At 39.5% G+C, this 16908-nt stretch overlaps 1 protein-coding gene across 2 annotated transcripts in view; it reads right to left on the bottom strand.

The window, feature by feature from the left end:
- Positions 1 to 16908, bottom strand: part of LOC118564337 (attractin-like protein 1) — a 62593-nt gene that overhangs the window by 14109 nt on the left and 31576 nt on the right. For both annotated transcript variants that reach the window (XM_036141822.1, XM_036141821.1), the window contains exons 16-20: positions 16045 to 16258; positions 14884 to 15075; positions 7919 to 8152; positions 7149 to 7286; positions 3182 to 3275 (exon numbers count right to left, since the gene is read on the bottom strand). In XM_036141822.1, coding sequence (XP_035997715.1) covers positions 3182 to 3275; positions 7149 to 7286; positions 7919 to 8152; positions 14884 to 15075; positions 16045 to 16258 — 872 coding nt within the window. The remainder of the gene's footprint in view (positions 1 to 3181; positions 3276 to 7148; positions 7287 to 7918; positions 8153 to 14883; positions 15076 to 16044; positions 16259 to 16908) is intronic.

Consider the following 16908-nt stretch of genomic DNA (forward strand, 5'->3'; position numbering starts at 1 on the left):
GTCAAGATTTTCTCAAGAACATATGATCTCAAGATCAGAATTTGATGGTTGATTTACCATCAGTTTCATTTTATTATTAGTTACTCATTACTAATTCCAGTCTATTCGGATTTTTCTTTTGCTTTAAGAATCATAATTTAAGGTAGTTTAGTTTAAGAGCAGCATTTAAAATGTGTTTTTTTGCGTAACTGCAGTGAACAGTCAATGGCTTATTTATATTAGGAGAGGTAATGTCACGCTGCATATGTGAGTAAGCGCAGTTGCTGTGAAACAAGTTTTATTAATATTTTAGGTTCCATAATACAGACGCTGAAACTTCACCAGGATACAAAACGAGCAACTTCTCTGAACTCTGTTCAGCCTTTATGTTATCTGCTCTCTCTCACCGCCGAGATCAGAGGAGTCAAACCCAAAAACATAGTGGAAAAGTCTTAAAATTTAGGAAGTTTTTCTTTTCTTCAGATATACAATAAACTTTCATAAGCTAATTTTAAAATAAGCAAATGTCAAATCAATTATCAACTAAAATCTTATGCATCTTACTCTATTTGTAACTTTCGGAGTTAAGCTTCAATTGTAACCTTATTTCAAAGGCTAACAATTATATTTGTTGTGCTTTCAGCCAAGAGAGAATATAAGATCAGACTGTAATTTGGAAACTAAATGAAATGTGAGACTTTTATAGTCATCAGGAGACTGCCCACAGCAGGGTGCCCCTGAGATCAAACCAAGCTTCCCCGGGATTATCTTTCTTTTTTCCCGTGGGCCGTGAAGGTGTCTACTCTGGGGAGATAAAGCCACCGTTCAGAGACCCGTCACATAAGCAAGCTGGAGTGAAGCTAACTTTTTCAGGAGAAAAGCTGATCTGAAAATCGGCTGCTGCAAGCTGTGCAGAGCCCCTCGCAGGAAGCCTAAGGAGTCCCCCACGCTCAACAGCCTGAGCCCGTGTAAAGTGCATCCTGAGGCCGAGATTAACAAGGATTTTTCCGCGGAGCTTCCCACTTTCTCGCTGCCCAGACAACCAGCTTCACGCTGAAGCAACTTCTTCCAGCCGGACGTCCCAAAGTCGCCACAACCAGAGACAAAGACAGAGGTTTGGCAGAGAAATTGGCAGGTAAAGTCAAATGATTTATTTTTAATGTGTCTTACTGTTTTGTTTTAAGGTTTGATCGAGGTAAAAGACTGTGCTTACAGGCGGAGCACCTGTTAGGATTCCTGAAACAATACTATGCTGATGTGTTTTGGGTGTGTTTTCCGGTTATGATAAACTTTATCTCCATAAGTGTTTCATACAACGATGGGATATTAATGTTCCGGTCCGGTCATTACAACAAAATATGGCTTAAGTCTTCCTATGTTAGCGCCGAATGTCTGCAAGCATTAACGCTATTAGCCTCTAAATAACTTACTGGTACTGCCCTAGTAAATGTAACTACGGCATTTTAAAAATAATGTTTGTTCTTGTTTAGCTCCATAATCATCCAAAGGTTCTACGAGCATTAGTAAAGCATTAATAGAGAACATTAATGTAGAGTTAATGGTGTTTCGTGTAACCTAAGGTTAATACATCAAGCTAACGTAAGCAATGACCACAGGATCATTTCTGCCGTATCGTGCGCTATAGCGCCCTCTAGCTTCCTAAGTTACCGATTTGAGTCTGAATTACTTCCAAAGGAAATGACTACATTAATAAAATCAAGTGTCCTAAAGGTTATTGATTTTTAATTATCAAATCCTTCTTTAAAATGTTATTTCCTCAAATAATGTTTTGGCTAACTCAGATTTGCATTGTGAATGGGTTGAAACGCATACCAAATGTTGTTCTAAGTTAGTAATGCGAATTTGATCCCATTCAACAATCTTTAAGATAAACTTTGGCTCTCTAAACTGGATCTGCAGTGAACAAAGATTCACCAAATCATCCTTATGATGATGGTTTTCAACTATTTTATTTGTCATTTTATATGTACATATAGTTTCTTAGTTTCTTTTTATCTTAATTTTGCTTAGTAGTTTTAGTCAAATTTTAGTCAAATTTAGTCAATTTAGTCAAATTTCCTAGTAGAGAGGATTTGATGATATAGTATTAATTCAGACAAACAGCATTCTATAATGGTGTTTTCTGGATGTTTTTGAACTTGAAGAGAAGTTGTCACTCCTTTACTCTATATATGTGCAGAGTTTGCTGTTAAAAGAACGCCAGTGCTCGAATCACCCTTTCAACTATTGTCCTGATATCAGCTGTTTGGGCTGATATTCATCGGACAATACCTAACACAGCGGGAGTTATTTTTCAAACATTAAATAATCCAAAAAATGCGTAATGGCAAAACATGTTGATTATTTGCATAATTGATAATCAAACCATTTAAGTCGATGAATTGGAAAGGCAAGGAAAATATTAATTAAAGCTCAAGTTGGTTACACTTTGATGCACAATGGCCCAAGTTACATGCCTGGCATCTCTTCTTCTACCAATCTACTGGTAGCTGAATGTCAACAGGGAGGAAGGGATTGTGGGTCCTGATTAAAGTTCCAATGCACCAGCAGAGCATTCGGGTATTTGTAGTATTAGCCGTGCATTCGGTGTCAACCAAAAGACGAGCTGTATCAGACATTAGGACCCATGTTGTCAACATCAGATCCTTTTAGATAGCTTTTGTGCTTTGTCGGACTTCTATTTTAAAAACACCATTACTGGTCCTGAAAATAGCTTACTTTCAGTCTTCACTCAATAACATTTACCAAAGACCTTTGCTGTCAATGGGATGAGATGGTATGTTAAGTACGATGACTATGCTGACCGGAACGAGATCGCATTTTCCAGTTTCACAGGTCAGGGTTGGTCACGGTGAGATTTGCCATTTAAAGTCACCAGCTCTTTTCACCGTGCAACTCTAGCACTTGGACACATGATTGCCAAGAGGTATTTTTCTCTTAAACAACCACAAGTGTTCACTGACCTGGTGACAAGTTGATTCCAGACCTAGTTCTGACTGAGGAAATATTAATCACCTTTTATACATTGTTTCTATCCTGATACTGATATGACTTAGTTTCAGAAAAGGTGCGACTTATGTAGACCAGAAGTAGGACAAAGAATCTTAAAACCTAGAGAGACAAACCAGAGGATCACAGTGTTTGTTTTTATTCAAATTTTAACAGAGTCTGTTGTACTCACAGCTGGCACTGGTCTCCTTTGATCCCCTTGGTGGTGCAGAAGCACTTGCCCGTTAACACCTGGCACACATTTGCGTGACCATTGCACTTACAAGCTAGAATAGGCGACAAGAACAAACAGAGAAAAGATTGGTAAGAAAGAGCAACAAGAGAGAGAACACAACGGCAAACACATTACTGAACAAAGAACAACACACACCAATCCATCAACCGTCAATCAATACAAACGTTTGATTTGAGGACCTTCTGAGAGCGAATTCAGATCACACAATTCCAACGGCCTGTGCCGTAGCAATTGCTCTTCCAATTCCAAGTACTTGGTTGGCAGTTTCCTGCTGCTTGGACTGTTTGCGTTAAGCTAGGCCCCAGATTCTTTCTGTTGCAGCAAACACACGGAGGAAATTGCTATTGATCTGGGAACGACATTAAACAATACCATTTCCCAAAAGATTGGCCGAACTTCAAAGATCTGATAGACAATATCAGATAGAAAACACACTCGGGTGTTTGTGTTTGTGAGGCTTGTATGTGTGAGGAATGTAGAAAGTGCAGCAATAGATGGGTGGACTGGCTGCTGAAGTGCTTTGGCTGTGGCAGGCTTTTAGGTTAGCATTTGAAGGAAAAAAAGAGACCCCTTAATTTTAGTTCACTGGGTTTGAAAACACTGAGAAGACAGATTACTGAGGGGTCGGTGAGCCTTCTACCCAATTTCCAAATTCTAACAAGGTGCATATAAATTTTTTACGTGACTGGAATGCTTTTAACCAAGTGTCCTAGGTTCTTGCTTTAAGACTTGTTGTTACCAACATATCACAACTCGAAGATAACATCCCAATATATTTTTTTTCCACCAACAAATATAGTGTGACAATAAAAACACAGCCGGATAACAAAAGTATGGATTTCCACAGCAGGGTTTCACAAAATATAAAAAGGTTTTTAAAAAGCAAGCAGAAGCAAAAATGATGCTAATTCTGCTTTGTGTGTAGTTTGTTGATGACATCACAGGACACAGAGCAATTCAGCCAGTGAGCTGAACAACATGACAGACAAACAACTTCACAAATTTTAAAATATTTAGAAGCATTCGGGTTGTAAGAGATTGAACTTGAAGTGTTTAAGTTTTTGATTTTTTAGCCATGATGGGTGCTGAGGATGGAGGAGGTGATAACCTGTTTGCATTTTATCATCTGAATGGTTTATGTGCATATTCACCACTCTTAAACTCTTAATATGAGTAGATATGAGTAGATTCTGTACTCTACTATAATTGATCTCAATACAATCGATACTAAATACAACAATTATTCAGTGGTACTAATTTGTGCAAAAGGGGAATAAAATGACCAATTCACTCCCTGCAGCCACTTACTTCAACACCGAGCTGCTGCTAGAAGCTTAAACTCAGCTAACTTCTGAAGTACAGCTAAAAAAAAAAAAAAAAAACATGTGTAACCCTCTTTATTGCCAAGATAAAAACAAAAAAACGAAGCTCGGAGGAACTTTTCCCATAGGGCTGATGGACAAGAAATGACGCCACATGCTACGCTATCGCTACAAGCTAACGCAACAACACTGATGTATGAGAGCAACTTAAAAAAGCTCTTGTATCTACAGCGGTGAAGTAGTGAACCTCCTGGGCGACGTAAGCTAACGTTATCCATTTAAATGTTAGCTTCGCGGACAGCGACAGCCCAATGGCGGAGTTCTATCATTTTGAGCTATCCATCGAGATGCGCTTCAGCTCCAATCTGTGGTACGAATCAAAGCAGGAAAACAATTAGCAGACAGCTAAGTCGGCTAGTAAAAAAATGAAGCAACAAAACAAACCAGTGCACTCCCTCCATTAGTTCTCATTTTAGTTGTAAAGCTACTGAAGAAAAAAAAAAGCAGGAACCTGCAGCAACCTGCCATGCTGCTGTAGTTTGTTATAAAAGAAAATGCAGTGGAAAATTACCAAACGACAGCTGCTGAATAGACGACCAAGGACCAAATATTTGTTTATACTGTAGAAATATGTTTTGTATACACCAGTTCAAAATAATTTTAAACTGTGGCGGCAGCAACAGATTCCAATGACATATGGATTCGGCTCCAAGGGAAGTTAACATCTGAGGAAGTTAGGCTCACACATCTGCATGCTTTTGAATGTGAGTTTGTGTGACTCGTGCATCCAACTCTTCAACCGAATGGGTGTGTGTAATTTCTCAGGAATGCTATTCATGTTTCATGTCAAAAGACATGATGGGCATGTAAATCTCATCTTTACACGGAACCTGCATAGCTAGAGTTCAGCCGGTGTTCAACTCTTTCAGTGGACAGATGCAGACAGACATCAGATACTGATACTTTTATCCCTTTTTTTGACTTCATGCCAACTCCTGTGCTGTGATTGCAGCTATTCTACACTTTAAATACACCAGGGAATACAGCTTCATCATCTACATTGAAAACAGGTATTCTATAGAAATCACAGTTTGCAACCACTCAGGAATAATGTTCTCCATTTGGCAAAAATAAATCTATTCAGACCTCAAAAAAAGGAATCTTAAAATAAGGCCAAAAACCAAACACCACACCCAAGAACTTTGTAAAGGAATGAAAATAAAGAGGGGCTTTTGTTGAAACTTGTTTGACCATTCAAAGTAATTTGTAACACGTTCCTTTGAAAATGATCACCACCTTGGGTGTGTACACTGTAAAAAGGGCCATCAAAATGTGTTAAAGGAGCAGAAATCATGCTCTTAAATTCTTACTTTCCACATGGTTAGTGCATTGTGCTCCTGCCCCGGAGGTTGTGGGTTCAACTCCCACATACTGCCACAGCCCACCCCGACCCCAAGGGTGATGAGTTAAAAGCAGAGAACAAATTTTGTTGCAATGACAATAAAGACAATTATTTATTATTATTATTATTATTATTATTATTATTATTATTATTATTATTATTATTATTATTATTATTATTATTATTGTTGCCCCATAGCCTCTCGTTTGCCCCTGTTCTGAGGTGCGTCAGAGAGCAACTCGTTTTGGTGCCGTCTCTTTAAATGCAAGGAAGGCACTTCACATCCCATCCCCCTCCAGGTCACAGAGCATTTCACGCCACCTTGTTCGGCCATTTTTGTAGTCTGCTGGGGGACGTTGTGTGGGTTAATATATCCAACAACCTAACATTTTGACATTTCTACTTTGCTTTGGCATCCTTAACCTTGGACTACAAAATCGCAGTGAGAAACAGAAAAAAATGCGGATACACAAAATTGGTTAGTTAGAAGCCCATGAGCTTGGTAACAGCTCCACAGCAAATACTGTGACATAATTGTTAAAATAAAAAGGTAAATAGAGAAAACTGAACAGATTCAAAAATAAGACCCAAAAAGACTATGAAGCCATCTATGCAGCACCTGGAGAGACTAAATTCAAATCTTCTGCACTTCTAGAGACTCCAAGTACACAACAAAATGTATTTAAGGGTTAAAAAGTGTACTTTGCACATGTTCTCTTTAAACAATCTCTGTAGGTTTACTGAAACAAATAACCTATAATATTAAATCATAATATAGCGTTCCTACAAATCTTACATTTTATAATTTTCAAAACAGAAATTTCTTGTTTTTTCAGCAGTTTTAGCAACATTTGAATATAATACATTTACCAAGTTGTGTTGGACTGTGTCAATGTTCCACAAATCTCAAAACAACACAGTCCTGGTAGAAGCTATTTGAGGCATTTGCGCAATCTCAGATGCGCTCTCTTTCAATATATAAAACAATTATAAAAAAAAAAACAAGACTAGACAACCTCCTCCCATATATTACTTTTTTTTAAAATCTGGTTTGTTTGACCCAATATTGGAGTGACATGTCCAGAGACCGTCTATTAATTCAGTGGAAAACAATTACAACTGGATGCATTATTCCTTATGTGGACCAAACCAATAAAGTCCGAGGAGGAACGGCGCTCACCTTGGCATTTGCCGCCGTTGGTCGGGTCTCCGTGATAACCTGGCATGCAGGTCTCGCAGTGAGGACCAGTGGTGAGGTTGCGACACTGCTCGCATACACTGCTGTTAACACACGTGCTGTGGCCGTTACACTGGCACGCTGAAAAGCAAAATGTATATTAGGAGAATACAGGAAAAAAAGCCAGAGAGAAGACGGGTGATTCGAAAATGCTTGTAAATACACCTGTCTGAGTGTCATGTGGGCGTCGATTTAGGATTAGGGATTTCACAGCTACAGTTGTTGTTGTTGTTGTTGTTGCTCCCCATAAATGATAGAAGCCCATTAGTGCTGTCAACAGCCTGTCGTATTAATTGTTTTTTTAATCATTGCCGGCTTTTGGAATTTGTTTTATTGGAGTAACTTTTAATTGGCCTTTGGATAAATCTATAACTGGAAAAACTTTTTATTTAAATTTTTTGTGAAGCATTCCAATAATCTGCAGCTGAAAACAATCAGAACCCTTTAGATGATCGAATTGCCACTTTGAAAAGGGGTATATTATCACTTGACGATGAACAGTGAAGAAAAATGGAGGGGAGCTAAGGGGAAATGTTAAAACAGCACAATAGCATAAGGTTGCACAGAGTCATCATGGAGGGATTAGTTGCATTCTGCAGCATAAGACAGATATCTTGTGAGACAGAAATCAAAAAGACAAAACAATCAATGTCCAATAACGCAGCAGATGTGGTATAGTTTCAGTAAGATGAGAGAGGGTGTAGATTACTCACCGGGGCAGTTAATGAAGGCCCACTCGAAGCCTTTGTCTTTGGGGCAGCTGCCAGGCTCCAGGCTCATGTCATTGGAAGGGCTCTGCTGGCCCTGCTTCGTCACTCTTTTCATCGGCCCCCTGTAGGAGCCCTCCATGCACATCCCCTTTCCTGTGCTGCTGGGGTCGCCACACCAGCCGCACTCAGGCTGATCCAAGCACTGGGTGCACGTCCTCAGTCCCGAACAGTTTTGAGCTGGAGGGGAAAATAAGCAAAATGTCACTTTTCTTTGTGTTTCAGCTCACTAGTAGAATTTACCCAGGATTCATTACTGAGGACATCAAACCTGTCTTTGCTTTTATTCATTAATAAACATTTGGCTTTCTCTGTCAATTTTCTCCACAGATGCTCCCTATACGATCGCACCAAACCTGTGCTGTTTTAAAAGAGAATGGGCAAAGATTTCTCTCTCTAGTCGTGCTGGTGGACACATAACCCAAAAGGGTTATGTAAAAAACATTGACTAAAAGAAGAGATGGCTGAACAAAAATCCACATCACACTTGTGCTACTTTGTGGTACAAATTAGGGCTGGGCGATATGGACCAAAACTAATATCTCAATATCTTTAGGCTGAATATTTTTCTCTCTATCTTAAAAGGAATCACAAAAAGGAATCTCTGAATCGAAGCTTTATGCCAAATGTCTCACAGGCACATTGTTTTAACTAACAACTGTAGATAATATATGAGAAATGGCTGTAAAACAACCGGCTTAAATATATAAAAACATCATTTTAACTCAACACAGACCATCTCGACATAACCGATATAGTCTTATATCTATTTTACAAAAATCTTGATATTCTTAAAATCTCGATATTTTGCTCAGCCCTAGTAAAAAGGCATTCAAATTTTTGGTGTTAATTTAACAAAAGTTTGAGGGATCCTTCGTTTACCACAACAGTCACTTTGATAATTCACTAATTCAGTCGCAAAAACATCAAACTCCCATCACTGTTGCAAATAAAATCGAACTTGCAAAATGTCCTTTTTTAACTTCTATAGGACATGTAGTTTAAAATCGTGGAGAGCATAGAGGAAACTAAAACCAGTTTCTTTTTTTTTTTGTTTACACAAACTTGCCAATTAAAGCAGATTCTGATACTTAATTTGTGTCACTATATAATATATGCTGGTTATCCAGTGAGGCAGCAAGAAAACAGATCAGAAAGCAGGTATGAGGGTAAGAAGCAGCAGCGTCCAGCATTTCATGGACAGACAGACAATCAGAATGTCCATGAAAACACCAAAACTTTCACATTTTAACAAAGTTTCTGAGAGGGATTTAATGCGCCACATGTTGTGGCACTTCACCCTAACTCTAGAGACCTGAAGGAGAAATGCTGCTCTGCCGTCGGCGAGACTCTTAAGGACACTTCGATTGCTTGACGAGTTTCAAAGCCGCCACTCGCCCGCTGAACAGACACCTCGGCGGAGAAATGCCGCCACTATTTTAAGACGACAAACATTGAGTGCTTTTACCTCAGTTTATGTCAAACAAATCTCCAGCTATTCCGCTAATGGATGTGAAACCATGACAACACAAGAGCAATCAGAACAAAGTAAGGCCATTTAAGTTTGCTTCGACGACAGGCCATAAGTGGAGGATTTCTGCAGAAAATGCTCTTCTAAAAAAAAAGATGATGTTTGGATAGAGGACTCTTGCTGTGCCACAACATAAAAGCATGTTGGAGAACAAAAAGTCCCTTACACACAGATCAAAATGCTACGGCCAGAGAAGTCTCCTGAAGAGGAAAAATAAATAAAATTTAGATATGTTGTTATCAGATGAACATATGCAGCCTCTGTTCACAGAAATAAACCAGACATCGAAAATTAACTGTCCTTACAACTTCTTTAAATTGTTGAGCATTTGTCTTGTTATTTATCTATATTTATCCTTGCAGAAACTCTCTCGTCGTTTCATTGACATGGATCGGTTTGCCTGACGCTTCATAGTGTCAAAGTTCTTCTGGGACGTTAACGAAATGTTTAAAAGATCACAAATAATGAGGAGCGTTGTTAATATTAAGTGTCTGAAATACGAAAAAATCATGGATTGAAAACATGAAGATGCTCTACAGCAGCTGGGATTATTCCTTAGCTGCTTCCTACCTACCCAAATAAGGAGGTCATTCAACAAGCTACTGAAGCGAGCGAACCAGTCCGCTAAGTTTAGCAAGATTTGTTTCTTATGTGCTGGTTTGTTGATAGACCTGAGGAAATGTCTGCATTTGGTTCCATTCTTACCACTCGATGGTTTATACCAGCTTTTAATTGTACAGCAGCTGACAGCGTACATTTATTTAGGGTCTTCCAGGTTTTAAAACATGTATCCAAGGCACTCCCTAAACCCAGGCGCTACCTAGCATCACTGACAGCAACACTCTTTAATGTGGAAGTTCTTTATAAGTGAATCATTTAGCTAATTTTAATAGCAGTGAGGTATTTAAAATTTAAAAAATTAAGTCAGAGCGGCTGAAAGGCTTCCACCAATAGGCTGCATGGTAGGCACGCTAAACTATGACATTTAGCGTACTTACAGTGTGCAGACAGTACATATGCGAGAGTACTTAATGTACGCTTTTTTCTGCACGCACTTTAATAAAACCACAGTGAACTATGTTGTAAGCCAAACTATCAATGAGTGATATCAAAAAAGAGAGCACGCTACCATTAGCATAGGACAACATCAGCAGGAGCAAGACATTAATTATCCAAGTGGGTACAGAGTTCACTTTTCTGTCTGGAGCTCCTTTAAGCACCTCCTTTAGAACTGATGGTCCTCATTATTATGTTTTTTAGCATTTTGCAAGAGTGACACATTATTATTATTATTATTATTATTATTATTATTATTATTATTATTATTATTATTATTATTATTATTATTAGTAGTAGTAGTAGTAGTAGTAGTAGTAGTAGTAGTAGTAGTAGTAGTAGTAGTAGTAGTAGTAGTAGTAGTACTACTACTACTACTACTACTACTACTACTACTATTATTATTATTATTATATGCATCGTCACTAAGACTAAGAAAGTAGAGCACATAACCCCAGTGCTAAAGTCATTACACTGGCTCCCTGTATCTCAGAGAATAGACTTTAAAATACTTCTGTTAGTCTATAAATCCCTGAATGGCTTAGCACCTAAATACATTACAGACTTGTTATCAGTGTAGCTCCACTTACCTGGAACAAACTTCAAGAAAACTGTAAAAGTGCGGAAAGCCCGAGTTCCTTTAAATCGAGATTAAAAACACATTTGTTTAAAATTGCCTTTGAATGGTCCAGTTAAACTCTTTTAATGTTTTTAATGTTCTTTTTTTGTTTCTACATTCTATCCCTACTTGCTTTTATTCCTATATTTTAATCATGTAAAGCACTTTGCATTGTCTCTGTGCTGAATTGTGCTATATAAATAAACTTGCCTTGCCTTGCCTATTATTATTAATATTATTATTATTATTATACAAATTGCTGTAGCTACATTGAAGAAAAAAAATAGATCAAAACACATTCCAGCTAATTGAAAACCAGTGCTGAAGCAGGGGGAAACACCCTCAAAATAAAGAGAAAGGTAACATGACCTTGCATATACCGCTCTGTAGTTTATGATCAGTTAAAAGGAATTTCTTTGGTTGGAAAAAAGTTCCACCTTTGCGAATAACAAGTAACCACTTGTCCGAACTCGAGTCTAAAAAGAGCATTTGCTCCGCAGAAAGCACCAGATGCAACAAGAACTCTTGTAAAGCAATGCAATCATCTGCTACACAGTGCTGTACATTTCCCCTGCACTTGTGGTTTCAAATGCATTTATGTTCAATACACAGCCTAAAGCATATATTAAAGCACACACCCAGCACACACAAATTAAAAAAGGAACAAAACAAAAACAAACAAAACAAAAAAACTCAAGATTGAAACGTCTCTCCGACTTCAGCCAAGCAAACAGAAAGTGAGAGAAAAACAGAACAACCTTCCCTGTCCTTCATGCCAACAGACTAATTCCTCAAGACAAATATCCACAGCGAACAGAATCTCTGTGTCGCCCAACACCGGCGGACACAAATGAATTTAAGACGGCACTCCTGGGCTCCCTAAATTTGTTACTCTCTAAACTGATCAGAGATTTTTCTCAATGTGACACAACGGTGGGAATAATTCATACATCACGCACCGGCACCGAGCCGAACAGCTATGTCGACCTTCAGGTGAAGGAGCTCCCCAAACAGCTTACCGCTGGGTAGTCAAAACCCATTTTCTCCTTTGCATGTGTCTAGTATGCATTCTGGCTTCGACCAATGCCTTTATATTGCCTTTTCTTATTTGTCAGTGGATCATCTCTGTGTAATTCTTGAAGACCAGCGTTTCAATAAATAAACTATTTGCATAAAGGGGGGTTTTGACCAATCACGTTCTTTACTTTAATCTCAACAATCCTATTTCTCAAGGCAAGTTCGGCAGCCATGAGGGTACAGTTTCCGTTTTGAGAATTGATAACCAAGCCTCAACAGCAGAGGAATAGGAGAATTAGGTAATATTTTTAAAGTAGTGTGCAACAAAACAAAGACATTGAGGAATGTCTGAGAAAATATTTTCTGCTCAGTCATGGATTAACTTAACGAGTGCACGGAATCAGCCAACACAAAGTTTTACTTTCCTGCATACGCAACTGATTTGTAACGTCTCCATGCAATTACGTTCAGACCGCATTTCTCCTCATTTTCTCTCCCACAATGCGGAAAACCTTAAAGCTGTAGTTGGTAATCCTGTTCAGAAACACTTTTTGGCTACGTTCATATGGCAGGTCTTGATGCTCAATTCCTATTATTTGCTGAAATTAGATTGTTTTTTGGAGGTGGCCGTTCATACTACTTATTAAATGCGTCTATCATCCGACTTCTGTCTAAAAACGGTTCAAGACCGCAAAGCGACCCGCATGCGCAGATAACAGAAGGAGACGTCACACAGCAGCGCTCTGTTTACGGAAGTAATGGTGAAGGTAATTGTTTCTAAAAGTGTTCAATAAAGTTTAGTTAAAAAAAAAAAATTTAAAATAAAAAACGTGGATAGTGGCCGGCATCTCTCCTTGTTATTATTAGAAAGCTGCTGAGCAATAGGAGCAGACAATATTAAAACCACATCATAGTAAGACGAAGGTAAGAAGAAAGCAGCACAGCTGTTAACAACGATCTTCTATGGAGCGCTAACTGCTGCGAATGTGTGTGGTAGACAGGAGAGTGACGTGAAAAGTGGATAAAATGTGACATGAGCGTTCAGACAGCGGACGATTGGGAAAAAATCCGATACGTATCCGAATTAGTAGCACATACTGTATGGAAGTGGCCCAAATCGGATTTTTTTGGTAAGTGAAAGATCGGAATTGGGTCGTTCACACTGCCCTGAAAAGGATGGATAGGGGTCACATTACCCTGCAGTGTGAACATAGCCTTAGTTAAACTGGGTAAATTATCCTTCCATCCTGAAAGTAGTCAATATATTGTGCATCAGAAAAAGAAGATAAAAAAAATAGTTCTCTGTGGGAGCTGCAGGCCTGTAAAAACAAAGAGTTTTGGTTCCTGCTCTCCCCCCTTTGTATCAAGAATGTCTTCGGTGTGGGCATACACGGATTGGATAGCCCTTACCCCACAAAATACCTTGAGTTACACGGTCATATAGGCCTTCTCCAGATCCATAAAACACATGAGAAGCATACTCCCATGACTCCCTTAGCAATTCAGCGAGGTTAAAGATCTGGTCCACTGCTCCACAGCCAGGATCCTGGGAGCCAAATGGAAAGCTTACCGCAGCGTAAGCTTCGCCATGGAGGCTGAGAAGTGTTGGAACACTCTCTCTGGTCCCCTTTCAAAAAATAAACCCAGACCACCAGCCTGGTCTGCCTTTCCAACGGTGTTGTCCCAGTCCTCCGTGGGACACTGAAGAGGCATGTCAACCATGAAAGCCTCGTAATGTCTGGAGCCCTTAGAAGCTAAGGCCAAATCTCATCCATTCCTGGCACCTGGGAGCTTTTTACCTAGCTCTGGGACAGCTGCCACAGTAATGGATTGGCATTTTCCCTCAGGTCTTCATGCTCTGCCTCCTTCACACACGGTGACCGGATTGAGGAGATCCTCACTCTGCTCCTTCCGCTTTACAATGATTTCCTCAGTCGGGGGTCTGCAGTAACCCTCCCAAAGCAGACACAGTTCAGGGAAGGCCCCGTTTCCCCCTTCTGAGATGCCCATCAGTTTTCCAGAACTTCCTCAAGTCCATCTGAAGGTGTCTCTCCATTCAGTATTAAAGTTTTTGCTTAATGCAGTCCTTCTGGTCCCCAAGGACAACCAAGCCCCAAAGGTCTCCTTCGATCAGTCAATTTTTCATCACTCATCAAAAAAAAAACAACTAATGTTTCTTTTCACCAGAAACCTTTTACCTTTTCGCAATTGTTTTCTATTCTCTGCCCTACTGAACAAAACACATGTATATAACCAGAAAAAAACCCACAAACAACATTCACCACCCTTTAAAAAGTCCTCTTCTGCCTACTTCCCATTCGACTCCAGTCACCATTTCTTGATACAGGATTACTTAAAAGCGTCTGACGGTGAAGAGTCCATCTGAAGCGCAGTCAGCAGGGGCAGCAGCAGCAGTAGGGTGTGAGTTTATATGCAAAAGAAATTGGCCATTAAGAAGCAAAACAGCTTCCAAAGTCAATCACAGGAAACTAATGCGATTTTCCCCGTGAATCAAACACCTTCCACTTTAGGCTGTTTTCTTCGCCGTAACCCCCTTTTCTCTCCGTGATGAATATCGACCGATTACAGAAGCCAATCTGGGAGAACTTATTGTCCGTCGCCTTAATGTCAGACTCTAAGACTTCCAAGATGACTCGCCTAGATTAAAAGGCACCAGGAGACACTTACCCACGCAGTCTGCCGTCTGCCACTCCAAACACTGGCCATAGGGGAAGGAGATGACGTATGCGTTGGAGTCCACGCACCGCTGCGTGCTGCCGCACCACATGCACTCCATGGCCTGGCTGGTGCAGTTGGCACAGGTCGTGTGCAGCGAGCAGGGCTTCTTGCAGGACGTGCGGCTACTCTGGTTGGGGTTTCCTGTAAAATCACAAAGCAGCAGGGCCTTAAGGGAAGTTGTTCAGGGTAAATACGCATGCAGCCACAGACATATATACGTAGACGCGTCATAGGGCGCAGGTTCGCACGTCAACGTCACCGCAATATTGTATGTGGCAGAAAAAAGTTGAGTTCTGTTATTGTGAACATGGTTCAGAGAAGATGCCTCATTCCTGTGCTGCAATAAATACACACAGATAGATAGATAGATAGATAGATAGATAGATAGATAGATAGATAGATAGATAGATAGATAGATAGATAGATAGATAGATAGATAGATAGATAGATAGATAGATAGATAGATAGATAGATAGATAGATAGATAGATAGATAGATAGATAGATAGATAGATAGATAGATAGATAGATAGATATTTGTGTGTGTGTATGTGTTATGAATATAAGGATCAATTTGTTAAATCTAAACATTGTGGTCTCCATTATTTCATAAAACCGTGTCACATGTGAACCTTTAGAACCAGACTTTTTGGGTGAGTATTAAAGAGGTAAAATTAATAATATGAGGAAAAAAGTCAATAAAGTAAAAATAAATAAACAAACACAAAAGTGACAATGTTATGATAAAAACATCATATTATGAGAATTAAGGGGGAACATTTCCAGAATAATCACAGTTTGCAGAATTATTTCACTCCTGGAGTAATAGGGCCAGGTTAGATTATTTTAAATACTTTTATTCTTTAGGAGAATAAATTCAGGAGAATGAAGCTAAAGGGATACGGAAATAAACTTGTAATATTACAATAAAATACTACGAATACAAAGTATATTCAGAGATTAAAGTGCCTCTGATACTGTTTAAGTGACTAAGTAACTGCAGATTTGCCACATTTAAGATGACGGACGCCAAATGACACGTCTACTCTTATATTATGTCTATGCATGTAGCTGCATGGTTTCTGACGATTTCTGGTGTTTGTCAACCAACCGGTGGCTTTTTCACAGATGAGGCCGTGAGCGGTTGCAGTGCACGGATTGGCCCGTAGGCCCGAAACCTGAGGCTCCTCCAAGTAGGCACAGAAACCAGAGTCGCTGGGCTCTCCGGGCAGCCAGCGCAAGCTGCTATTGGTGAAGGGAGACATGTCCTCCCAGCCCCAGTACGACACGTTGATCTTTCTCAAGCCCACCCAGGGAGACAGTCGCTGTGGAGACGGAGATGAAGTTAGCGGCTATTTAAACAAAAAACATCCCAAATGCTGTTCAGTCACGCTGTGATAAAAATAATAGGAATAATTACTCCGTTTCCACCTGGGAAGCAAAGATGCCATTAAATGTCTGCTAAACGTAATTTCACAGATATGATTACTTATTTAACTCCGGGATTCGGCTTTAAATGTAATGGAAAAATAATGTGGAACCGCACATCAAGGTTCTGCTCAGAACAAACAAAGTTTGGAAGTAAGCAGACAGACAGAAAATGATATCCTCATGAGTGCAGCATGCATGACCAAACCATCAGACGGGCTTCTTCTTCTGCAGCTGCAGGAAGAAATTGTTGCGGTAAGGGTCAGTGGAAAGGGTCAGCAAATGTTTTAAAACATATAATTGAGGTCTCATCTGACCAGAGCACCTTCCTCGATACATTTGGAGAGAAGACCACGTCTCTCCAAACTCAAAGAGAGCGCCTTAGTCTTCATGGTGAGACGCCTCTTGCTTAGTGGTTTTACAGCTTCTAGGGCAATTGCGCTTGTACTGACCGCCTATTTCCTCTTTACTCTTGTTTTATTTATATTTTTCTGATTTCACTTCACCAGCTTATCAATTTAGATTCAAAATATTCAAACTACAGATA

This window comes from Fundulus heteroclitus, chromosome 10 (assembly GCF_011125445.2).
Source record: "Fundulus heteroclitus isolate FHET01 chromosome 10, MU-UCD_Fhet_4.1, whole genome shotgun sequence".
Taxonomy (NCBI): Eukaryota; Metazoa; Chordata; class Actinopteri; order Cyprinodontiformes; family Fundulidae; genus Fundulus; species Fundulus heteroclitus.